The 27862-nt window shown below is 38.8% G+C and overlaps 1 protein-coding gene across 1 annotated transcript; it reads left to right on the forward strand.

Annotated features, from left to right (window-relative positions):
* On the forward strand, window positions 1–27735 carry LOC131678618 (restin homolog). The gene is made up of 6 exons (XM_058958837.1): window positions 1–1196; window positions 11864–12081; window positions 12771–13296; window positions 13397–13492; window positions 25767–25922; window positions 25990–27735. The coding sequence occupies exons 1-6, from the start codon at window positions 258–260 to the stop codon at window positions 27574–27576; spliced, it is 3522 nt and encodes a 1173-aa protein (XP_058814820.1). The 5' UTR covers window positions 1–257; the 3' UTR covers window positions 27577–27735.
* The last annotated feature ends 127 nt before the right edge of the window (window positions 27736–27862 follow it).

A 27862-nucleotide genomic window follows, 5' to 3' on the forward strand; every position in this document is an offset into this window, starting at 1 on the left:
CGTTGCGATCACTCGAACACGAAAAGATTTAATTTACCGCGTTTTCCTCATTGTTTGCGTTTCAGTTCCATCTCGTTTGGTCCTTTTCCCAATTATTAATCATTTTCCGAGTGACTACTATAACTGAACACTAAACTGTGCAATGGTTCAATAATAATTGTTTTTGGCGAACGTCTGGCGACGAAGAACGAATAAACATTACTCATTTGCAGCGATAAAATTTCCGCGAAAGCAGAAACGAAAAACGAAAGGAAAAAATGGGAAGTGTGCTGTCGACCCACGGTCGAGCAAATCGGAACGGGCTGGTGGTGCAAGTGGAAGATGACGAGACACAGCGGGAAATACATGACGCTGATGTTGGTATCAGCTCGGCTACCACTTCTACCGGGGACAAAAGTTGTGCAATAGTAGGCGATAAATCAAAAACTGATACGATAAACAACAAAACTGTGGGAAGTAGCCCCCATGATGGTCCCTGTGACGGTGGGGAAAAGTGTATTGAACTGGCAGAGTTTCGCGAAGAGCTAGGCATAAAACGAGAACAGCGAAAATCAAAAATGGCGGATATCAAGCATGAAATGGATCAGCTGAGGAAGAATCTTGCGGATGAAAAAGGTAAAAATCGAGCTCTCATACGGTATATCCAGAGTCAACAGCAGACAAAGGAAACGACGGAACTAGTTAGCAGAACAGCTGTAGACGAGTTTATTTTGCCGGCTAACAGCGACGCAACATTAGCGAAAAGCGTGGAGCTGTCTCACGACGACAGCGAAAGCGACGAGCAAAAACAGTTAGAACAAAGCGATGCTGATTCAAGAATCCCCGCCCTCGCAAGCACGGCGGATGATTTACGCCTCGGGCTGAAGAAAGATCTTGCTGAGTCACAGCTTCAGCTTCAGATGGCCAACGGGGAGATTCTAACGCTGCAGAACGTGGTCGATCAGTTACGATCGCAAATTCAAACCCTCCGGACGCCGTCCGCAGAAGAGGAAGCCGCCCAAACTGAACGGAACAAAGAATTCCGGAAGCTGAAAGCGGAACTGGCCGAGTCCCAGTTTGAGTTGCAAATTTCAAACGCCGAAGTGCTCGCTCTTCAAAGCAATATCACTCAGTTGAATAATCAGGTCAAGGGACTGAAGGACGTGATCAAGGCCGGTAAGGAAATCATCATCATTCGGGAAGATCAGGTCGAGCAGGTAAGTGTATGGTGAACAAAAAAATGGGTTTGCGCAGTGTCTATGGCAAGTTTTGTGGGAAATTTTGCGCCGTCTGGTAGACAGGTGTAAAATTTATAGATCATGATCATGTTTACCGAAACGTTGCCAAAATGTTGGCTTGTTGTCACGAGGGTGAACTTGAACTTTGGTGGAGAAACATGTGATCGGAATTTTAATTGATGGTGGCGAAGCATGTTGAAGTATTGGACAGATTATTGGGGATTAGTGAATTCCTGCTTTCTTCGCTATGTGCACTGTTGCTCATGGTTTGCCATACTATGTCAAGTTTTACTAAATTCGAGTGCGGTGTGGTTTCGTCTTAACTTGTTTGACTGTGAGTACAGATGATAATCTCCATTCTAGCAAGAATGGAGAAAGTTTTATGATAGCATGATAGTTTTATTGCTAGACTTGAAGCAGTTCACAATACGCAGTGCGCAAAACGCAGAAAAGTAATCGTAAAATAGTTGAGTTAACAACGTTCAGTCACAGTCCAACAATGCAGAGTGTGGAGGGTGACAAAAATTGAATGTGGCTGAATCGTTTAGTTTCGCGTTGTTGAACGAAGGAACTCATTAGTATACTTTGTAGACTCGTGAGAAGTTGCAAAAATTTTAATCAGATGATTGAAAATATATCTTATTAAGACATTTTTACCAGTGGCGGATCCAGAGGGGGGTCTTGGGGGTCCGGACCCCCCCGAAAATTTTTAACTTCATGAGAAATTTTAAAGCAGTTTCTATTTTCAATTCATTCTAAATTCTATCATATTACGTATTGTACAATGAACATTTCAAAATCGAAATTTCGGACCCCCTCCGAATTTTTTTTCTGGATCCGCTCCTGATTTTTACATAGGAGTTTCTTCTTAGTAGCAGTTTACGCTATTACAATTGACAATTCAGATTTCCACAATCTCCAAATTCATTGTTCCAAATCATTGTATTAATGTAGCTTTAGGATTGTTTTAATATTTTTTTTTTGTCATTAAATTATATTGCCCTGTTTATAATTGTATGGAAAACAATACTGACTTTCGTTTGGAAGTATTATCACAGACTAACAGACATAACACTCAAAAACAAAGCTTCGCCCGCTTTAACGATCATTTTAAATGTATTTGTAGTTGGGACTGTGGCCACATTTGAAATTATGGCGCCACTGACATATGAACATGCATATGGGGGATAGACCACTAGTGAAAAATTGTTCCCAAACCTGAGGGGTAACCCACCAGTAAATAAGTGTTTGGGACTGTGAATAAAAGGTGGAGCTAGTGTTCTGGGAAAATTGTCGGATCGATGTTTTTTGAGGGAATTCCCTCATAGTGTTTTGTCTGTTAGTCTGTGGTATTATTTAAATATTGCCACAATGTTAACCAGGGCAAGGGTTACCAGCGTATCTGCATCTATTATTAAATCACCAACGAGATCATATTAGTTCAGATTATTATTGAATATTCATCAATGTTATGATATTATAAATTTGGTATAGTATTTTCAGTTTGGGAATCTTCTTAATTTTGGTTCTTAACTCCAAACAACTTGTTATTTAACTGCTCATTTCAGAAATTATTGAATAAAAGTATCCACCAGTCCACTTCAATCACAAGAGCTTTCTGGATACTTTGATGCCAGGCACTTTCTACATCCGAGTTAATTTAGACCCATCGTCGATAAAGGCATAGATCCTAACCTCTTTCGTCGACCCGTATAGTACTACTGGTGCAATACAAAACAGTACTGCCGACTGTCCTTGATGTATGTTACAGCTTCGCTTCCTGCGATTTTATTCAGAAGAAGAAGAGGCTTCGATGTTGATGGCTTAACGTATTGGGCGTTTACACGGAAAAAAATCTGTTCATAAATTCATGAATTCACATTTGCTTGAACTGCACAATTTACGAAAATTGTAACCAAGTTCCTGAAATTAAAAATAATAAACAATAAACGTTACATTCGAATGTTGTTCCCTGGACAAGTTTAGTTTTTGTTGTGATTCTTGTTCATGATTTGGGAATACACAGTCGACAGTCAAACGAGGTTCTTGATTTCAGAAGCTTATTCGCGATTTTTGTGATTTCTCATCATGTTACCGTGCTATTTTATACATGAGTTTACTATCTGGTGATCTTAGTCGCGATTTTCGTCATTTTTATTTACGCTAGTCATTTTAGTCATGAGTAGAGTAATTCATGGTCATGGTTTCACGACTTTTGATAATTTTGTCGCGAGAGGTGTGAGCTTTCTTGTGATTTCTTTTGATACGTGGAGTAAAGTGACTCATGTTCATGATATCAGCAGTTGTACCATGGTATTCGTAATTTCGCGATTAGTTATTTTGTGTTACTATAGGTTTTTCACTCGGAGTACCGAGACAACATGAAATGAAATATAAAAGTGTGATTGGTTCGCGGTATCTTGTTCTGTGAACTATATCACGAATAGGATATGTGGTGCTCAACTCAGTTTTCTTTTTCTGACCGGACGTCACACTGAACCTTTTCAAATTCAAATTACCGTAACAATCTCGTTTCATGATTTTGTGAAATATTTCACGAACACGGATATTGAATTGTATCTAATATATTAGGAATCACTTAATGCAGTGATTTTCAACCGGGGGTAAATTCACCCCCAGGGGTAAATTGGATGATTGTTGGGGGTGAATTATGCGGGACAAATTTTAACTTGTTATCCAAACATTCCCGTCGGGTATTTGTCTTTACATATTGTGTCAGTATGTCAAGAATTGAGATGCTTACTGAGAGTGCCCTGGAACAGGTTTCTTATTGTAAAATTGTGGCATTCATCCAATTGAAAATCTTTTCGCCTTTCTCATATAGAAAGGTTATGCAATCACTCTGAAAAACGTCAAACTAATCCCGGCCCGGAGGGCCGAGTGTCATATCCCATTCGACTCAGTTCGTCGAGATCGGAAAAAGTCTGTATGTGTGTGTGTATGTGTGTATGTATGTGTGTGTATGTGTGTGTGTATGTGTGTGTGTATGTGTGTGTGTATGTATGTGCGTATGTGTCAAATAATGTCACTCATTTTTCTCAGAGATGGCTGGACCGATTTGCCCAAACTTAGTCTCAAATGAAAGGTGCAACCTTCCCATCGGCTGCTATTGAATTTTGGATCGATCGGAATTCTGGTTCCGGAATTACGGGTTTCAGAGTGCGGCCACACAGAAATTTCTCATATAAACTATAGAAAAAATTAAAAATAGAATTTTTATTTTTGATGCTAAATGTGTTCAAGGTGCATGAAACGTCGAGATTTGATGCAAACTCGAAAAAAAATTTGACGACGATTCACTTTTTTGGATTTTGGCACATTTTTGCCTTTCTCATATAGAAAGGTTATGCAATCACTCTGAAAAACATCAACCTAATCCCGGCGGAGAGTCAAAATTTTTTTTCGACTCGCATAAGGTTTCTGGATTTTAACAGGGGCGTAGTTGATGGTTTACGGAGAGGGGTTACACCCCCCCTCTACTGTTCACTCCCCTCCTTTAAAAATCTCTTTAAATCACCCCTCAGACCACCACCCCATCCAGCCCTCATACCCCTCCCTTTCAACCCCATCATCTTTAAACCACCACTGTATCACAAAGCATACCAATTTAAACTGGGGAGTCGTTCGTTCATGGGACTTTCGTCCTCCTCACATACCCACTAGGGTGGGGCAAAATGATCGTTTTTTCAGCACAGCACTTTTTTGGTTCCTTTTGGGGTCCCAAACAACTGTGCAAAATTTGGGGTCGATTGGTGTTGACTCGGCGTAGCGCATTGCGTTTGAAATTTGTATGGAGATTAGTATGGGAAAACCTACATTTTTGCATTTTTAATTCTACAGACTACAATTCTTCCTGTAGTAAGCCAACAAATAGATAGAAATATAGTCCAGGATATGCTGAACAACTTTGCCAAAGGATGTATGGTGCTAGAATGTCTCTAAGCCAAGTTATAGCTGTTCAAAGTTCAATACATCGAATTAAATGCCAAAAATCAGTTTTATTGCCAACACTGCGGGTGTAGCAATGCAATTTCATATAGAATTCCAAAATAACATTATATATTTTATATTTACCACATTGGTATGTTTGGATGAATTATTCAAAAGCCTTAGCTCAATTTCATGAGCGTAGGTAGTTTAGCAATAGGGTGTACTGTGTAGTGAGGGGGGGAGGTCCTTTAATATATAGAAATTCGAACTGAAATGTTGTCGAGTTGGAATGTTCAGATGAATTATTTCAAAACATTTACACATTGTCCTACGCATAATAGTAACGATGAAATAAAACATACTGTATCCATTTGCCTTGACTTTTATCAATAGAAGTTATGTTACAGACTGAATCAACTGATGTTGAGTTGATGTGTCAGAGGATTATATTTCGGTATAATATGCATGATTTGATAGCATGCTCATTTCTATGCTGTTCGATCACGAGGCGTGAAGCTAATTTCTGGATTTCAACATGAAATCCACCAGATCCCTACATCAATTTTTGCTTCAGGTGATCGAACAGCATCGAAATGAGAATCCCATCAAATCATAGTGCGTATTAAACTGAAATCTATTCAATGCAATCCTCTGACATATCAACTGGACATCAGTTGATTCAGTCTGTAACGTAACTTCTATTGATAAAAGTCAAGGCAAAAGGATGCAGTATGTTTTATTTCCTCGTTAGTATTATGCGTAGGACATTGTGTAAATGTTTTGAAATAATTCGTCTGAACATTCCAACTCGACAACATTCCAGTTCGAATTTCTGCATATCAAAGCCCCCCCCCCACTCACCCCTCACTACGCCCTATTGCTCAACTACCTGCGCTCATGAAATTGAGCTGAGGCTTTTGAATAATTCATCCAAACATTCCAATGTGGTAAATATAAAATATATAATGTTATTTTGGAATGCTATATGAAATACCATTGGTACACCCGCAGTGTTGGCAATAAAACTGATTTTTGGCATTTAATTCGATCTATCGAACTTTGAACAGCTATAACTTGGCTTAGAGACATTCTAGCACCATAAAACCACCTTCGGCAAAGTTGTTCAGCATATCCTGGACTATACTTCTATCTTTTTGTTGGCATACTACAGGAAGAATTGTAGTATATAGAATTAAAAATGCAAAAATGTAGGTTTTCCCATACTAATCTCCATACAAATTTCAAACGCAATGCGCCACGCCGGGTCAACACCAATCGACCCCAAATTTTGCACAGTTGTTTGGGATCCCAAAAGGTACCAAAAAAGTTCTGTGCTCGGTTGATGTGGCTATGATTACGTTTTTCCATATAACAACGCCCCACCCTAATACCCACCCCCGCATGACAAAATGAGTTAGCAAGCAGATAACATTGATCTAATGCTGATTAGGCTAATGGAGTATGATATTTTTTTGTTTCAAGTGTTTCACCGTCGACACGTAGCTCATCAAGTTCGTGGCTGGCATGCCATTGTGTATAAGTGCAAAGTGTACTAAGAATGTATTGGACATTTCCACAATTATGTTGAACATAAAAAGCCTCCGTGCCATAGTTTAGAGAAATGAGAAAGGCACAATTGCACCGCTAGGTGGATTAAAACAGGTTTTTTACAGGGGTTACCACCTTTGGTAAGGTTTTCACCCGGAAATTTTTACTGACCTGGAGTAGGTTTTTATAGAATCACTTTGAACCTATCTGACCTATCTGCTGAGTTTAAATTAGACAAGTATAAACTCTTTCATTCTTTTTGTAACTCGTCGAAGTATCAATCACCAATATTGACTCACATTAACCGTTTGTTGTTTTTTTTTTTTGGCAAAGCATGATGCACACCACTACTTTGAGCTTTTCTTATTATCTGTAAATTTATCGCGTTTGTAAACCGTATTGTCCATTTAGATACGTGTTAAATTTCACTTCCCTGGCTATCGAAAAAAATCCAAAAGCACTCACGCTGTGGAAGAGCAGCCGAACAACCATTGCTTTCTGCCACAGCTAAGTACCGTGAAGCAGGCATGAAAGCGGTAGCATCTGTGAAGCACACTGCGGTGTCTTCCGAAATTTTTGCCGGGCACAAAATATTCGGTTATTCGTCAACACAGTAGCTAGGAAGGTTCCAACAAAGTAGCAAAAATTTTCTACCTGTCCAACAGTTAAGGTCTGCTTCTGAAGCAACATAAACACCGGAGAAACTTATTTTAACAAATTATTTATCGTATCACTATATTTGGAGAAATAGATGCAAAACCCCGAGGCCATGAGATCCTCTCCAAAAACTGGAGTCTCTGGGTCAAACCCCGAGGGATAGCAACCAAACAGGGTAATGATGGTAAACAATTTTCAGAAAGGGGTACATCATGGGGATAAATATTCGGAAAGGGGTACATGGAACGAAAAAGGTGGAAAACCACTGATATAATGCATGAATATTATTTCATGATTTTGTGAATTGTTTTACGGGCGCGCAGGTCAGCCGTGACTAATATACTAAGAATAATGAACCAGTTCACGGATAAATGAATAATATTTTATGATTTTGTGAACTATTTCACGAGCACGGATATTGGATTGTATTTAATATATTAGAAATCATGAATTAGCTCACGAGTTCATGTTGATCTTTTCAACCCAAGCAACCAGAAGTTCGGATAATACTTAAAAAGCACACTTTAAAGTTCACATAAAGTTCTTAGCGAACTTTCCAGCTGCTTAAGCTTTAATGGAACTTGAAAGCAGTTTAAGCCGTTATTAGAACACAAAACGTATTGCAAAATTACTTAAAACGAGAAGCTTGTGCATCTCTCTTATACGAACTTTTGGTTGCCTGGGAAAAGACCATGAAATCTTGATTTATAGCAAAAAATCAATTTTATGGGACTTTCTACACTTAACAATTAGCTGTACTATTATTTTTCAGCAGATTTTTTAGCAGTTCTAGAAAGACCTCTCCAATGGTATGCCACACGATGCTGTTTTGTAAAATAAATGCGCTATATCTGGACAACCATACGATAATTGCCATTTTTAGAGATTTTCCACGATAAACATGCAATTGGTTCAACTTTTTTTTCAAAAGCACGTTCTCGTAGTAATGATGAATCGAAAAAACATTTATTTCCGCATCAAACGACATTTCTATCATAAAAATTGGTTCAAAATTGGCGAAGTTTTCTCGAATATTTTTTATGTCTTTTCTTCTAACGGCAGGAACAAGACTTGTTCTATTGATATGATTTCCTTTATCCGAAAAACGTTTGGAGGTATGTACAGTGCTGTTCGAAATAATAGCAGCGTAAGCTTTTTTTTCGAGTATGGTGATTTGGCTTTGAATATGTTTCTCATGTTCGCATCGTGTATAGTGATAAAAATTCAGTTCCTGGTGGTCGTCTAACCTACTGACGCCTACCTTTCGATTTTAATAATACCACTTTACTATAATCAGCTCACTAAATGTTACGCCACTTTTCGACGGTCCACTTGGCGTGAAATTCGACAAAGTTCGGACGATTGTGTAGGTGCTGTATTGTGAGTAGTGGTACTTTTCTCGGACTTCCTGCGTGCAAATTTGTCTTAATAAATCGTTTTCTACTCGTTGACGTCGCAATAGAATGTTCCAGGTCTTTCTATAATTCTCTCAAAGACATAGCCCAATATTATTTTGCCATCCGACCCATCAGTTTGTTAAGTTTGAGCGGATGTTGTTCGCTTATCGCTAGTTTCACATTTGTTTGTCCAGTGCAATGCATTGTGTATCTTTGTGGCAGAACACTGTAAAAGTTCCTGAACCTCACGGTATGTGTTGCCACTAGCATTCAACCGTTTGATGAGATGTCGCTCCTCCATACTACAATATGCAAACGTATAATTTCGGGTTAATTGTAAGCGTAGGAATACTATTCCGAACAACATAGATTGACTAAACTGAAAATCTTGGAAACTTTAGCGATTTGAAAACTTTGTGGTAGCGCTGCTATTTTAACCGTTGTGTGTCCGACGCGGTACCCGGCTACCTTTTTAAGTTTCAATCAATTAAATTCCTATGTTTTATCCATAGCTGGAAATTGAAATTTTGTGACATCTTAGAACTTCACTAAGTCAAGCTTTTGGGTTAATAATATTGTTGATATAGTAAGGGTGGGAGTGAGGAGGGGCTCCTGAATTTTTTTACTACGTAACAGGCCGACGTGGGTACCCGGGTACCCACAAAACTAAAATGCCCATAACTAAGGTAGTATCCAAACGATTTCGATACTTTTGGTCGTTTTGGATTCAGGAACTCATCCACTTTTGGACTTGGTAAAAATGAATCTGGTTACTTCATTCGGTTCCCGGGAATCCGGGTTTCCGGAAGCAGGTTCCAGTGCTGGGGTACCATTTGCGAACTTCAGTGGAATACTAGCAATATGGGTATCAAAATTCTTGGAATTGCATCAGTAGGCTGTATCTCGTGGTTCTGGAACCATTTGGTGGTTAGACCCCGGAACGGACATTCCGGAGCAGGTTCCCGTGGGGCCGTGAGTGGCCATTCAATTCCAATTCCATTTTTCAAATTTCCATAGGGTCCCGTAACAATAAAAAACAGACTTCCGAGACAATTTGAAGTGTTTTGATACTCATATTGCTAGGACATTATTAAAATTTGCAAATCATATCTTAGTACTGGAACATTACTCCGGAAAATCCAGATTACCAAAAACCAGATCCATTATTTCGGTTCTATTGTACAGAATCAAAAAGTAGACGAGTTCCTGAATCCAAAACATCCAAAAGTGTCCAAATCGGTTAAAGGAAGCCATAGTTATGAGCATTTCAATTTGTGGGTACCCGGGTACCCTCGTTGGCCTGTTAAAGGTGTTTTTTTTGTTGGACACATAACTGTTAACGAACAGCTTTATATCTTCCGAAATGACAGCTGTGTTTGGTAAACAATAAGCCAATGATTCCAAATGGTGGCGTGTTTTACTCTTCGTACCATAGGTCATTTACAAAAAAACATATAATGTTATTGGAGAATAGAACATGTGGGAGTATCTTACATTATACTCGAAGAATATTTGCGCTACTATTTTTTCGAACAGTATATGTAGCTAACATTGGCATGATAAATTATTTATTTTTAATTTTTTAACGAGAATACAGCAAAAATTGACAAATTTCACTTTTTACTTTTCTTACAATAGAAATGAATGTGGGCTAAACTAAACCGATTTTGAATATCTGGGTAGGAAACACAGCTTCATTTCACGTGATTCAAGGAATTCGAATATGAAAACATTTTGTGAAAATAAATGCTCTTTGAACTTGAACTAAAAGCACGGGAACAACGCTTAACTTCCGAATAACTTTGACTTTGTTTTGCGTATCTGCATGTAGGGGAAGATGGGGTAAAACGCACCCCCTAAGGAAATATGATCATAACTAGGCTATAGAACATCAATTGGGAGAATTTAATTAATGATATCGTTTAGCCAACATTTTTCTCTGTTATCAAAATCATAACGCTTTGAAAAATATTCAAAAACGTGAAAATAATTCAATTCTTCAAAATCATTAAAAATCACCTTTTGAAAAATAAGCGGGGCAAAACGCACCTGTGCGGGGGCAAAATGCACCACAACAATGGGGCATAATGCACTACAACAACGGGGTAGAATGCATCACAACAACGGGGCATAATGCTCAGCGAACAAGCAAGTAGTTTTGTTTTCTGACGAGATTTCACAAAAGTGTGCCATTAAATAGCCTTAGGTTATGCAATTGGTAGGTTTTCCGACCGATTTTTCTGCTTTCGATTAAAAATCAGCAAAATCAGAGAAGAGGGCACTTTGCCCCCGATGGAGCAGAGACATAAATTTAGCAAAAAGTGAATTATTTAGTAGATTTTTCATATGTAGTTCGACAGAATAATGCACAACGGTATAAAGAGAACTGAAATGCTCAAATATAATAGTAAAACAGTCTTTATAAGAGCGAAAAATCCTTGTTGCACGAGCCACAATAATTACATGAGAAGAGCACGTTATTGTGTTTTATTTATTTCTCGAGCTGCTCTTGATGTACTATTATCAAATTTTGACAGTGTAAGTTTACTATGGCGGACTTCCGACTGGTCTTACCGTTTTCTAGAAATTTCCAGCTGTTTTCGATATAAGCAAGAGGTGCATTTTGCCTCGGGGGTGCGTTTTACCCCATCTTCCCCTACCTATAGGCAGGCGCGATACAAGACATTGTTTTTATAAGGCTGCAATGGATGACAAAATACGCTTGCTACAATCTACTTGTGCCTCCATATACAACACCTTCCCTTTTTCATAATGTAGGTGCCAGTATTTTGTTGTCATTTCCAAAACAATTATTGTTATAAAGCAACCGCCATTAACCCCAATACAGCGGTGCTCTTGATAAAAATATTTTCGATTGATCCGGATTAATTACGAACTGGTTCATTAAAAGGCAATGTAAAAAGCAAACTAATTGGACGCCAGTGGTCTTAAACAAATGACGTAGTTCCCCCTCACAAAAACGTAATTATAAAGTTAATGCGGAATTATTCCACTGTAAACATCCATATCTTTGTACTGTGTCAACGCTGTGTAAGACCGTAATTAATCATTCCCTTTTTATGCCGTCCACAGTTGAAAGCGAAACTGCGCCAGATCGAGGACTCGCTGCATGAGCGTGAGCTGAAGATAATGTCCACCGATTTGCGCCGAGAGTACGAACGACAAATGAGCAATATCCGCAATCTGCGCGAACTGTACGAGGAACGAGAACGAGTCTCACGGATGGAACGAGACAATCTACTGCGACAGCTCGAGCTGCGCAAAAACGATCTCGAAGCGGAACAGGAGAAGTAAGTAAACGAAGCGAATCAACTGTGAAATTATGCGCGATTTGTTTTCCCGGGTTTTCCCCGTTGCCAGGGCGGAGTCCCCTGGTTGGGTAATGCTGTACCATACACAGGAAGAAGCGAAGCGTTGGCGCGCATAATGCTGCGTGTTTTTAATTTAAATAATGCAATTAAAACATAGTGCAATCTTTTGCATCTTAGAGATATGTGCTAAATTTTAAGATAATTTATAACTTTTAAAATTCAAAACAGACATAACTGAAAAATTTACAATACTTTAAAATATTTTAAAAGTTCAAAAAATCAAAACTTGAAAAAATGTCATATTGAAAAGTGATACAGGTCGATTATTTTACGTAAGAGAGTGTCCGAAGAACTTTGCAGAGAAATTAAAAATTGGGTTGAAAATCTGACTCGGTAAAATAACATTCCCTTTTCCAAAAAATATTAAAGAGAAAGAAAATAACTGTTAGGCGTTATCGTTTGCATTGTGTCAGAATCTCTATAAATAGAACGCGATTGCTTCGTTTGACCTTTGACGATATCCTAATTGAATATTGAAACCACACAGAGCCGAATTAGTAGGGCTTTCATTCAATGATTACGTATGTTTGTAGCACTAACTAGAGCCTATAATATTCTACTTTCTTCTTTTCATGTTTTCCACCCGCGCCGAACACATTCACACGCAGAAACAAGAATCTTGAATCGCACGTCGCCAGCATGCAGACGGAGCTGGATACCACGATGAGCGAGCTGAATCAAACGAAGGAAAAGCTAACCCAATCGGTTGCCGAGACGAAACAGCTGCAGGCCGAAATGACCGTCGTAAATCAGTTTATTTCAAAGTTCCTGCTCGGCATGAACCGCCAGCAGACGACCAGCGGTGTGAAGTTGGACAAGCTGACCGAAGTGTTGGAGGAGAATCGCGGGTTGCTAATCGAAATGACCAAGCAGGAAGCGGAAACCATCGATCTGGGGGCATTTTTGCCGCGTGCCCTGTACGATCTGGTTGCCGAGGTGGACGAGGAGCAGAATGGACCGACTAGTGTGGGATCCGAGGGGGATGAAAGGGCGGAAACGGGAGCGGTTGGAGGCTGGTTCACCGACGGACAGAAAGCTTCACCGGAGCAAATTGCTGACAAATTGCCAAAAGTGTGGCGAGTGTTGATTGAGCTGGTGAATCATCAGGAACGCGCTGAACAGGTTCCCTTCGTGGTGAGTAGTTTGTTGTGCGGTTTAATCATTTGGATAATTCTGATAAATGATGTCACGATGAATTATTTTTTTGTTTACGTTTCGGGCTGACGTCGTGCAGGAAAACGGTGAAAGCGAAGATTGTCTGAAGTCGGAGCAAACCGCGCATGGACCGAGGACGGTTGTTAGTGTGAGCAAAACGTATCTCAAGTTAAAGGTAATTTATGCTAGTAATTAGCAAATGTTTACTTACTATGGAATATGTCTGATTCGTGAATGCGTGAGAAGGGACTGTGCAGATCTCTGATAGTATTAACCAACCATATCGGTAATTACAATGCTTAATTTATTGGTAATTTACCCAACCCTCAAGCTCAATACTAATCAATTCAATAGAAAGGCTTTCATTAAATTGAAGAGAATGCTCTATTTGCGATGGAAACGAGTGAAATTGCGTTTCTATCAGAATCTCCCATTTACTGAGAGACGCAGGGCATGGTGTGTATATAAAATGACCTAATTACAAAAAAAATAAGCATCGCTGAATCTTTCGCTATTCGATAGCAGATCTTTTTACCTTTAATTTAAGACTTGTTTTAAAATAATCCACCGAGGGTCGACGAACATTTTTATTTTTTCAATTAAATTTGGCGAACTATCGCAAAAAGAAGAAGGGGCCAAAATAATCAAGCATGCCATATGTATTCGATAACATATGAAATGGTTTCAATTTGAGTATATATTCCTTGTTTTGACGTGAGTCTTTGTTTTTTCCTTTTTCAGGAGTTTTTAGGAACGTGTCCACTGGAACACAGAAAGAGAAAGAATGACCGGAACGCACAGTGGTCCCAAAGAGCAAAAAAGGGGTGTTTATAGATTGCGTCAAAACAGTTGACTTTAGCATAAGGGTGTCTTCAAGAAAGTTTCTTGGAATAGAATTCCCCTTCTTTCTACCTTATCGGATTGATGATTAATCCCCCTAATAGTGAGTTACCAATTTTTTTTTCGTCAATGATTCAGATACACAAATACTTATTTCAGAAAAATTGTAGAGAAACTCGTTACAAACATTTTACTTGAAGACTTCAACTCTCTATCTTATAAGTTTTTAGAGACATGGGACATTATTGGTTAAAGGCCCCTTAAGATCAGTTTTTTCCTCATAAGTTTTCTTTTAGAATTTTTCCAGTATATAAATGTTTTAGAACATTATTTGGACTAATAAACTGCATTACTTTGCCGAAGACGGAAACTTGCTATCGCTAGTATGAGTGGAGATATTCACGTTTTTTGAATGAAAATAGGTCTTTTTCCAATGGCGATAACTTTTAAACGGGCCAAAATGGGCAAACCACTTTAATTAATTAAAGTTCAAGAAAAGAACAACAAATGCTGGAAAAATCAGATCTCCCCAAGGCGACCCTCTATGGAAATACTAGAGCTGAAGTTTCTTCATTCTCACCGTTCCGGTCATTCTTTCTCTGTCTGTTTTCCAGTGGACACGTTCCTAAAATTATATTTAAGTGTTTTATTACAAGACTTATCATACATTTACATTAATAAATAAATCTAATGAATCGTGAATGTTATACTGGTTATAGCATCATTAAAGTTATCACTTCTTATTCGAAAAAGTTGTTGATCATGCACAATTCCACAAATATCTCAATAATTACCTTAGAATAAGATGGTAAATTCCACATACGGAAAATTTTTGTAAGAGAGAGAGAAATCCTTTTTATTTGACACCCAAAATGCCTACACTGGTCAAGTTAAGGTTGAGATATTGATAAATTTAAAAAAAATGTGACAAAGTTTCATGGTTTGAAAGCATTTACTAAAAATGCTATATCTCAGCCTCCCGACCGAATTTTCACAAAATTTATTCACGAAAACTTTTGTAATGAATAGTACTTTCTAATACATGCCTTTGGTTTAATGAAAAAAATATTGATTTGTGAGGATTTTCTTCATAATTTACTAAAAAATATTGTTTTCGCTTTGTTTAATCATTGATCATTGATCGTTTTGTTCTATCATTGAAAAAAGCACTTTTTGTGAAAAACTGTTAAATGGAATTTATTCTCCAAGGTCTACAGAAAAATAAAAAAAAATATTTAAAAAATAATCGAACCTCCAAAAACTGCTTATATACGACAATTTTACTCAAAAATTGCCCTTTTTCATAAATCGCATTTGTGGCACCTCTAGATGATTTTTTTTAGAATGTTGATTTGTTCTACAAAAATGCTTAAAATATGCTTATTTTTCATTATAGGGTTGAGCACCATAACTTTTCGCACATCGATTTTTTTTTGGGACAGCCTAATATAGTATGTTTCATAAATCATGATATCAAGATTTGAACTAAAAAAAAATTGTTCTGGATCCCTCGGTGGATTATTTCCGAATTAGTTTTAAATTAAAGGTAAAAGTTTCTTTCGTCCAATAATTAACAATTCAGCGATGCTTATTTTTTTGTCATAATATTATTCTTATACACACCGTGCAGGGTTCTTAAATGATCGCACGCGTATTTGGTGTTGCTTATTGATTTTTGGTTACCATTACCGATGTATCTCGTACGTTTCTCAATTCTCAAACATGTACACAAACAACATTCTGCAATGTAAAACTGTATAGTTGCATATTTGTATATTTATTTTGATTCAAAATTTCTGCTGATTTTATACTCTACGAAGCATTAATTTCTAATATGTATTTAAACAAAATAGGATGCAACAAAATACCGTTACTGAAAACAATTGAATGATCGTGATTTGTTGCAACCAAAAGTGATCTGATACGTTTAGGTAGCATTTTTTTCTTCGTTTGATAAGATATTTTTTTTCTAAATATGTGAATGTACTTTGATCGTCCAAATTAATCGGATAACAGCGACATGCTTAACGCTCAAACAACAATATGTACCTATGAAGGTGAGATTAATACATGTCCGTTTGAGTGCCAAGAAAAAAAACAACTTCCATCGGGCCATCTGAGTCAAATTTGAACCAAATCGGACCAGTTTAGATGCCGGACCAATATGCTCGACGTTTGTATGGAATTTTTCGACATTTTGCATGGATAAAGCCCGCTAACTTAAATTATCATCGCTAGATGGCATTGTATGCATCCAGTTTATCACTGCAAGTGAAAATAAGAAAGATAATTTTATTGTCTACAACTTTGTCGAAGACCGCAAATCAACTCAAGTTTCTTAGAAGAAGTTATTAAACGTTTAATGAAGTGAGTCAGTTTTGCATGGGATCTAATAGCACATGCTGGTGCATCAGTTGACGATTGATGCAGAGCGATACACTTTCTAATTTGTTGTTCAATATAACTCGAAGGTGTACGCAATTTGATATTGAGAGTGGAGACCTTTTTGGGCGGCGGACAAACATTTGTCTGCTTGCCTACTGTATATTAGGTGTCATTTAATTATTACGTTCACGGTAAAGAACAGTGGTTTTTCTCGCCAAAAATGTGCGAAAAATTATTCACGCGTAAATGGTAAAGCGTACAGCAATGATGTCTTCTAGGATGTTTTATGATGATCCAAGACCTTCGTTTTTTTATTTATTTATTTCCATTTTTTTCATCTGACCCATGTTGGTCTACATGAAATTTAATGTTGTTGTATGGGAAAAGCCCATTTCAAGGTTCACTTCAGAAGCAGACCTCGAATGCGCGTAAAAACCCATAATCTTTTCGCACGTTTTTTCTACAATTACAATGAACTGACATTACAAATTAATAAAATTACATACAAGGTATACAGCATTTCAATAACATTACAGAAATATTTTCACATAATCTTATAAGCTAAGTCAATCTCCTAAGCCTATTCTTGAAAACATCACTAGAAACATAAAAATCGAAATGGTCATACACACTATTGAAAACATTACACATCGCCCTTATGGGTTCGTTCTGACCGTACTCGGTGCGCTGAAAGTCTAGTCTTAAAAAGTTACGTGATCTAAGGTTTCTGGGGGGGGGTACGTTAATGTTGATTTGTGAGACAATATCTGGGGCATCCATTTGGCCAGTCAATATTTTCCCAACGAATATCGCTCTGGATGTATTTCGCCTTTTTGCCAGAGTTTCCATATTGAGCAGACGACAGCGATCAATGTATGGTGGTAGCTCTGTTGGGTTACGCCACGGCAAAGTTCTAAGAGCAAAGCGGAGGAATCTTGCTTGTACTGCTTCAATTCTGTTAGTCCAAATGCTCGTATAAGGACACCAAATGGCTGCGGAAGCTTCCAGGACAGACCGAACAAGTGAAAAATACAAAACCCGCAGACAATATGGATCAGTAAACTCGTTGGCGATTCTTATTATGAAGCCAAGGTTTCTTTTTCCCTTGCTATAACGTGATAGTAATGGTTTCTGAATGTCAGTTGCGAGTCCAGGAGTACACCAAGGTCTCTGATACCTGACACTCTCTCTAGCAATTGGCCGGCGATGTTGTAGCTCCAGAGAATTGGATTTTTTCTGCCCGTGAAAGATATTATAGATCATTTGGACACACTGAGAGCCAACAAGTTGCGATTACACCAGTTACAGAAAGCATCTAGATGTCGCTGAAGTTCGATGCAGTTCTCTATTGACCGCACAATGAGATAGAGTTTGAGATCATCAGCATATATGAGTTTGCACCCTGGGGGTATAACATAGCAAACGTCGTTGAAGAAAAAAAAGAAAAAAGCAACGGTCCGAGATTGCTCCCTTGAGGTACACCCGACAAGTTGATGAAGCTATATGACACGTTACTTCCTAATTTCACAGACAGAGAACGATCTACGAGATATGATTTAAGCCATCCTGTAAAATTTGATGGAGCACCCAGTCGCTCGATCTTTGCCAGAAGAAGAGAGTGGTCTACACGATCGAAGGCAGCTTTAAGATCAGTGAATATAGTGTCTACTTGTGATCCATCTTCGATGTTTTTAATACAGTACGATGTAAATTGGGCTAGATTGGTGGTTGTTGACCTGCCTGCAAAAAAACCATGTTGGTCCTTCGATATGTATGCTTTGGTCTCACGAAAGAGCATGTTTACTACTAGGATCTCAAACAACTTTGATCCAGCGCAGAGCGAGGTTATACCACGATAGTTCGCAACATTTTGCTTATCACCTTTTTTAAAAACGGGAAACATTACCGATTTTTTCCAACACACGGGAAACACTGATTGCGACAGTGATTGGTTGAAGATTAGTCATAAAGGTGTACACAATGCGCTTGCGCATTTTTTCAGTATAATGGAAGGAATCCCATCTGGCCCCACCGATGTCGATGTTCTTCAGTAAATTGAATGTTTCCAAAATTGATTACATCGCGAGGGACATCTTGAAGGCCACAGTCCACCTGAGTTGAGCTAGCCGATTCATTTTTAAACACATTCGAGAAATGTTTTGCGAACAAATTACAGATACGTTTCACCTGCGAGGAACATACTGGAAGGAAGCCCATTTTCTTTACGTTTCCCATTTACAAAGGACCAAAACTGGTTATATGTTTTGTATCTGTTACTGGCTATAGTGAACTCTCTTTTTGTGATTGGATTTCTTAGAATAGTGTAATGTCGAAGCGCAGCAGCTCGCAATCTTTTCAGTTTACGTAGCCGGTTGTTGGACCATGGTGGTTTTGTTCGGGGACGAGGTGCAGACACACGTATACTGAAAAGCTGTTTTAACGCCAGTGAGAGTTTTTCTACGGCAGCATCTACATCGATCGCGAAATTCAAGAAAGTCTCCCAGTCGATTGTTTCTATTGAGTTATGAAGCCCAGAGAAGTCAGTCTTCGAAAAGTTGAACTCCCTGACATCCTCCATCTCGTCATAGAGAACCAGCTGCGGACAAATCTGCGTTACCAGAAGTGGAGGATGATGTGCGTCTACAGCAACTAAAGGCTCAAGTGCCTCTGATACGGTACAGTTCATTGAAGCTTCTTCATTTATAAACAGGAGGTCCAGGATTCGATTTCGCCTATTATTCACTGTAGACATTTGTCGCATGTTGAGTACAGACATTCCGTCCAGTAAGATAGTACTCGCCCTCGAAAAGGTTGATTCAGAAGGGTCTGGGAAAGCATACCAGGAGGGAGTGCTCTTCCAAAGAAGTCCAGGCTGGTTGTAATCACCAAATAGTAGATGTGCCGTGTTGGGTTCAGTGGAAGTTGCAATGTCAAGTGCGGAGTCTATGTGCTTCTGAATAATTTCTACATCAATTGCGGAATCGGGGGGAATATATACAACACCACACAGAGATTAGTGTAGGGGCCACGGATATTTACCCAGAGTTGTTCGAGATTGTGAGTGTCATTTTTGTGTTTGGATGAGAGTCGGTTGGAAACTGCAATGAGCACATTACCACCACGTTTCATCCCTGCACTATTAGGATCGCGATCGTTACGATATACAGAGTACCTTGAGCCAAATAATTGGAGCGAGTTGATTTGATCATTCAGCCACGTTTCGGTCAGAACAATAACATCATGATCAACATCCGAAGCAGCGACGAACAGCTCATCATTTTTTGTGCGTTGCCCTCTCACGTTCTGATAGTAGATTTTAAGATGTCCCTGCAAGTTTTCTCCTGACGGTTGAACGGTGGTAGATCGAGTGATTGTGGAAGCAAATGCCTGTAAATGTGGTGGGCTTTCAACCAACGGGGGCAGCATCTGTATGTTCTACTTCGGAAGGACATATACATTCATTGTATTTACCTGAGGAAACGGATACAGGAATTCCATGTCCTTCGAGTTGGTCTGACTTGTTTAGAGCGTTGTTATCTGACCGGAAAAGGTTGATGTCGTGTCCTTCAAGTTCTGTGGTAGACGGGTGGGTGTCGGTGACGGAGTTGACCTGATTACGTATGTTGGCAGGCTGCAATGGTGGATCAAACTCAGGGTGCGCAGTATCTCGAGTAGCTTCGGGAGGACATATACCCTCCTTAGCTTTACCTGATCGGGAAAGGTCGCTGCTATAACATCTATGTTCCGTGCCAATCAGGGTTGTTAATCGATAATTAATCGTCATTGTCGATAACGTTAACCACCCATCAACGTCATCGAAAACTCCGTTAACGATAATGTATCGTCAGATTCATCGTCATCGTCGATAATTCATCGGTGGTTATCGCGATACATTTTGCGTTACTTTCCCGTTTATTGGAGTTGAAGTTGATGCGGTTAACTTTCAATTGTTTAGAAATAAATAACTATTAAAGGACATGTTGTTGGCAGTTGAATATCAATAGTATTGGATATTTTCTATGCACAAGGGGATTCGACGATGTGTCAAAATGGATTTTTTTCAACTTTTAGGGAAAGTTTATTATATTGAAGAAGTTATTAATAAGTGAAAATCAATAGTTTTGGGCATGTACCGTCGGTGCGTCAAAATAGAATTTTTTCAACTTTTCGCAAACTTTTTATATTGAAGGGCAGGTTGTTGGCAGTTGAAAATCGATAGTTTTGGACATTTTCAATTCACAGGAGAATCCACCAGTGCAGTGTTTTCAAAATGGCAAAAAGGTGAAAGAAATTCTTTGAACCACGAAAAACATTTTTTAACTATAGTGTCTTCAGCAAAGTTTATTTATATTTTTTTTGCATTTAAAAAGTATTAGTTGGGTGTTTAATCCCTCTAAAGCTGAGAAGCAAATTTTTGTTTAGTCATTCATGAAAATAAAAAAAAAACTTTTTTTGACGAAGTTGTTGAGAATATCTTTAGTATTAACTTCGCTGAAGAGACTATGTGTCTATCTGTCGATTTAATTATACGTTTGTGAATATTTCTTTGATATATCCCACAAAATTGCTTATTTCAAAATACTTTTCCTGGTAATTTTGTAGAGTTTCAAAATGTTCCAAGATTTCGTTCAGCATAAGAAAATGCAGAATTTTTTGTAATGTTAGTTTATTTGTATCTCTTACAACTTAGAAGTTATCGAATGATTTAGTGTCCAAAAAGCAATGTTTTGGTATGGAAGCCTCAAATTTCCGCAAGAATAGCTTCACCAAGACGAATCTGTAAAACAAACACTATCAAAACCGTTTGGTGGTCTCTAGTCTACGTTCAAGTCAAATTCGAGTAAATTCCTTCTTTAGCATATCTTTCTTATCTGAGAGATGCAAAATATACAAAAATAATACTACTGTACTGTAAGACCTCCTAAGGGAAATTTTTACTAAATAATCAGAACGGGTTATGAGGCTTTGTCGAGGGACTAAGGAAGATTTTTTTTATTTACTGCGGTTTATTAAAAAGAAAAGAAAAAATATATTAGTCTTGGTGTTTGCGTTTCGACATCGTCTCTTCAGAACCAGAAAAAATATGTGCCGATTTTGTCAATGTCAATTCACCAAGGGGCTGATAAAAACGGGTCTTCACTTTATTCAAAAACGACTGAAACTCTATTATGAGGCCGTTTATAAATTACACTACATATTTGAGGGTAAAAGAAGGAAGCATGAAGCATCTTGTTACATAGTGGAGAGAAGAAACGGAGGAGGGGCTAAAAGCTTCCCAACTAGAAAAAAATATACATTGGAAATATGTATATTCTCCTTTTTAAAATTCAAAATCTTCTAGTTTAAATTAAAATTATAATAAAATATGTTAATCACCTAATGGCCTAATAATAGTGGTTTAGCAGTTTTTTTCATTATATGTCTTTGCGTGATAAAAATTACTAATTACACAATAGCTCAAAATTTTTCTTCATGGTCAAAACAATTTTGATCACCTTTTTGCCGCACTGTGCACCTGGGACTCTTCTGTGCACCAACTTACTCAAAAAGTTAAAAAAAATCCATTTTGACACATCGTCGGACCCTTCTGCGTATTGAAAATGTCCAAAATTATTGATTTTCAACTGCCAACAACTTTTCCTTCAGTATGATACACTTTCCCGAAAAGTTGAAAAAAAAATCTCCGCTGTGCATAGAAAATGTCCAAAACTATTGATATTCAACTGCCAACAACATGTCCTTCAACAGGTATTTATTTCTAAACAACTGAAAGTTAATCGCATCAACTTCAACTCCAATAAACGGGAAAGTAACGCAAAATGTATCGCGATAACCGATGAACCGACGATAACGATGAATACGACGATACAATTATCGACGATGACGATGAATGCGACGATACATTATCGTTAACGGAGTTTTCGATGACGATACATTATCGTTAACGAGTAACGCCGATAAATTATCGCGAAAAATGTATCGTATTAACAACCCTAGTGCCAATCATATGGGCGTCGGTGGCAGATTCTTGCTGATTACATCGGTCGGAAAACTGGGCAGCTTCGCCGTGTTGCACTAGTTGCTATGTACTGTAGTCAATAATACGGCGTGACTGCCTAAGTCGAGTTTGATACAGGGGGCACTCAGAACTCCAGGAAGCATGATCAGTTGGCGTTTGATCTTCAGGTTTTCTTGTCACATTTGCATTGTGACAATTAATGCATTTTGGATGTCTGAGACACCCTCTTTGTGCTCATGCCCTTCGGCGCAAATCGGACAGCATGGGGACTTCTTGCAAGTGGCAGCTCTATGGTCGTACTCCGAGCAGCGATAACAGCGGAGCACGTTTACACATTCAGAGATCTTGCAGCGCATCCAACCCAAGTTGACATGTTGTAGTTGCATCAGCTTTTCGAATGTTTTGGCATCAGTTCCAGTAATGGCAGACATCGGATTATCTGTGTGTTTTTCGTTTCGCACAATTCGTATCACCGTCAGGTTGGCAGGCTGAGGAAAATTATTTTGCTGAATTAGTTTTTCCACGAAGTATTCCGCAGTGATGTCGTCAGTAAAACCAGCAACTTTTACTCTGGGTTTTAGAGCTTTCTGGACGTCGGCGTTATACTTCTCAGACAGATTCGCTTTCACTGTACTGAGCAATTTAAGCGCTGATTCACGGGAGTTACATCTAACAGTTGCTTCTCCATTGGGTCGGTAATATACTTCTTTGACACCCAATGAAACTGGGTCAAGCTTGCCTTGAATTTCCTGCTTTGTAACAGTCGCAACTTGCTGCTCGATTGGTTTAATGATGACTTCGCTCTCGCTTCACAATTGCATTGGACTTAGCTGGATGTGTTTCTGCAAAGTTACACAGGGGTGCGCTTTTTGGCGTATTCTCATTGCCAAGGTTATCACTGCTAGGTGGAACAGTCAAAAATCGACGTTTGCCCGACCGAAGTTGACCTACTTCCATGGAGTCGCAATTAGAGTTTGACTGTTTGTGCACCGGAAGATCACCTGCAGTCATGACGGCAGCTTTCCTCTTTCTAATTGATGCGGGGTGGCCCACACTGGCTTGAACGACGTCAGCAGATGAACGAACATTTAAGTTTTCGCCGGAGTTAACATTCACGGACGCTTGTTTGCTAGACTGGAAAAGGTCCGCAAGTTGCTCACGCATTCATTCAACAACCTGTTGGTCAGCTCATGTTGTGCCTTCTGCAGTTCAGCAACCGCGCTCTGTAGTTCCCTGCATTTTTTCAGTACATCATTCAGGCAAGACTGTTTTTTTAAGACAGTCAAAACACACATATCGTAGCGCATTATTGCTTTTAAGGGCACTTGCACTAGCGGTATTGAGATCCGCACATTTCTCATGTAGGATGTGATCGCAGCCGCCGAAACAATACACACGATCACTTGCTGACGAAATTTTCAAGGCACACGCACTGCACAGCACAGTAGTCATATCTGACTATCGGTGTTTCACGCTCTTCTTTGCTTCTTTGCCACTGATCACTGGTTGGCTTTTGTAGTGTCTGACCGGTGGCAATAGCAAAGCGTTTTATCGCTTTAGTTAAGTAGATTGCACTTTAAACGTTAAACAAACCGTATCACCTTACAGAAATCTTTTTTGCGCATCCGCTGTTGTCAATTTTGCGGCGGTAATTGATCTTTTTCCCGATCGAAAATTGATTTTATTAGACCACAACAATTAACATCACCCGAACGAATTCAATCACGGACAATAATTTGATAATATAGTTATAGCGATTAATCCTCATGGTTTTTCAAAAAATGTTCAATATCTTCGTAAATACTCGAGTTAAAAATAATTGTGTTTATGAAAATTATGTATTTTGACCATTGAAATAATTTCGTAGAATATATGAAACCCGTAGGAATGATATCTGAAAAGATTATTAAAAATAATATGTTTGAGGGTTATCCAAATATAACGAGCTATAACTTCTTAAGCATTTAAAGAGATTTCAAGTATTCAACAAAGATACTCACGAAAGATATCTCAACAACTTTTCCAAAGAAGTTAGTTCATTGCTTCCCCCAAAAAAATAGTTGGAAAATCTCACTTATAGGAGGATTAGTCACGAAAATTATAGAAGTAAATCAATAACCGTGCTATTTTTGATGAGTAGTGCAAAAATACCATTGACGTAAAATCAGTCGTTTCCACGTCAACAACCAATTATTATTCGAAACACTTTATTCTTTATTGTAATATAGAAATTTATCCATTTTGATAATTCAAACCTTTTTACGGAGCATGCCGAACTTGTCTGAATGATATTTAAAAGTTATATTAATAAGTTGGTCTTAAAGGCATTCACAAACAACCAGTAATAATGAAGCTATTAAAGATAAAGACTTTGTGTCTTCAGCAAAGTTGTTGGCAAAAGCTTGCTCTACAACTTTACCGAAGATTTAATTTTTACTTTTAATATATACAATTGCAACAAAGTTGGTAAATATATCTCGTGTTTGGGTAAAATAATCTTTAAAATAACAACACCATATGAAAGGGTTTGTAATGTCCACAAATACCTCCAAAGACGTCATTGACCCAAATTCAACGATTTAGGCGTAATTAATAAACCGCACGATTTTTGCAAAAAACCACTGTGCTATGTCATCCTGGGTAATGTTGTCTTGGTGCTCACGATAAGAGGTTCTTCCATTCCTTTTGTACCTACGGGTCATCGGCGTAAAGCCGCCATTATTAGTTTCTCACTGATGGCGCTGGCTGTTGATTAGGGAGGTGTTGAACGCTTATTTTGCACTTGTCATTAGGAGCTGAACAGCAACCACAAAGTTGACAACCGTTTGTGGTTCCAGTGATGGCGTTGTAGACTGTGTTTAGGGTTAGTGTGCATATTTGAGTGGGCCATCGGTTGTGATGCATTCTTGTCCGGATCTTCAATACAAGGTATCTCTGTATTATAGATGTTTCGTGATTACGATGTTACCAGAGGTTCTAAGGTATTGAGACAAAATGCTAAAACTGGATTGTACGAAAAGGGTTAAATTCGATCGTACTCAAATTGACCAAGATGGGATGATTAAAACCAGCAACCAATACACACGAATTTGTATCAAAAATAAAAATAAATATATATATTTTTTTTTTTCATTTCAATTTTCCCCATAGGAAGAGCCAACTTTGAAAAATAATTTTGCCTATTCATTTCTTTACCGTCCTGCAGGACCTCATCATGGAAAAGAAATCCCTGAAAAAGGAAACCAACCGGCTGAAGACACTCAACACCCATCTGGAGCGTCGACTGGAAACGCAGGAGAAACGCCTCAGCGCCGTAAGTTTGGAGTTAACCAAAACATGGCACATGGTTGGCAAAATGCAAGTAAGTCCGAGAGCATCTTTTTCAAAGTTGAACGATCTTTTTGTAACTCAAGTTCACCCATCCACAGCGCCAACATCGGCAACTGCACACACAAGAGCAAATTCTGCGCTATCATCTGCAGCAAAAGCGACGTCTGCTGAGCGAACTGAAGGAAGAGTTAGAATACTGCCGTCTGAAGTGGTCCGCAGCTCGACAAAAGAATATCGAGTCCGAAGATCAGTGGAGAATTTTGAAGGCGGATTTCGCGGCCCGCAAGAAGCAGGATTCGTTGAATAACTCCGGTGAAAGTGGATACAGCGACGAGCAGCCAACGGATGATGAGGATGAGGATTACTCTATTGGGGAGGAGATGACGAAACGATCAAAGGAGTTTAGAAGCCACGTTGATCGATGTAGGAGCACGTCGTTAACGAACGTTATTCAGGTGGCACTAGGGATGAGAAAATGCCGCAGTGAAACCGATATGAAGTCACTGATCAACGTTGAGAGAGCCAATCAGTTTTGCAACGAAAAAATAGAAGATCTGCCCTTGCTTCCAGAGGAAGAAATTAAGTGTTCAGTTAAAAAGAAACCCAAGTCTAAGCTGAAGAAAAAGAATGAAAAGAAAACCGGCCCCGAAACAGCTGAAGAGATGTTTCTAAGACTTGCTGGTTTGGTGCCGGAGAACAATGAAGAGATAGATGATGAATCAGAAGATGACATCAGTGAGGATTCTGAATGCTCAGAAATCGAAAAGATCGAACAAAGAGATTCGATTGCTACCGAAGAGGTTGCCAAAGAACCGGAGCTAAGTAGTGAAGAGATGTTCAACATGAAACGGGAAGCTAGGTTGAAACGGATGGCTGAGCTGAACTCAAGATTGGATAGTTATTCTACACCGGGATGTTTGAAAGAAACGGAAACCGCTGGGGACAGAACAGATTCGGTTGAGCCTGGTCCATCTACGGCATTATCCGCAACCGAAGAAGAGTATCTTCAAAGGAGAGCCGCTCGGTTGGAACGATTGGAACGAGAAGCCAAAGAATTTCACGACAAACTTTCTCGAACCGTTAACCGCGGAAGTGAAATTTCTGCCCAAATCGATGAAATCCACAGCGGGTTCATAGCTAGACAGTCCGAATCGCCATTGCCAGGAGGTTCATCCGACACCAGGTCGGTCACTCCGAAAACAACAGTAGGAACGCTCGCAGATTTAGAAGTTCTAACCAACCGAGAAAAAGAATACACTCAAACCAGGTCCGACAGACTCCAGCAGTTGGAGGATCAAAGCCAATCTCTCATCAATCAAATGAATCGAACCTTGAAGAAAGGATCCAGACTGACAACTCAGCTGGATTTGCTTCACTCTCGTTACGGTTCTAGTGATGATGCTCAGTCGAAAGATTCAAAAGCCAAAGAAGCAATTGAAAATCGAGGGGAATGTTCCGCTCAGCCTGTCGAGCACAGGATAGTTCCACTGACAGCTTCGAATGAGACCGTCATGTTGGAAAATACGACCATTATACCCTCAGACGGACCGATCGAATTGATTCTCGTGTCCGATGAGGAAATTCTCGAAGAGGTTGAAGACCTTCTTCCAACTCCTAGCAATGCTACCTCAAGTCACGAAGCTGGCGATGATACGAATGATGAACCATCGCATTCTAGTGGATGAAGCTGAGTAACAAGATGTGAATGAACAAAAGACATGCCCACCACAATGTCCTCAGAACTCATGTGTATGTAATCATAACACGTACTAATATCGAAACTGTTTCTGTGTTAATATATTTTCCTTTGAATATTGAAACAAATATATATACTTTCACCGTGACCTAACGAGTTTTTTTTTCTGATACCCAGTGAATTTATTTGCACGAACCCTGATGTCATAGGTAATTTAAATAGACGAATATGAGATTTGAGTAAGTGTGAGAAGCGAACACGGGATTAACAGAAAA

This window comes from Topomyia yanbarensis, chromosome 2 (assembly GCF_030247195.1).
Source record: "Topomyia yanbarensis strain Yona2022 chromosome 2, ASM3024719v1, whole genome shotgun sequence".
Classification (NCBI taxonomy): Eukaryota; Metazoa; Arthropoda; class Insecta; order Diptera; family Culicidae; genus Topomyia; species Topomyia yanbarensis.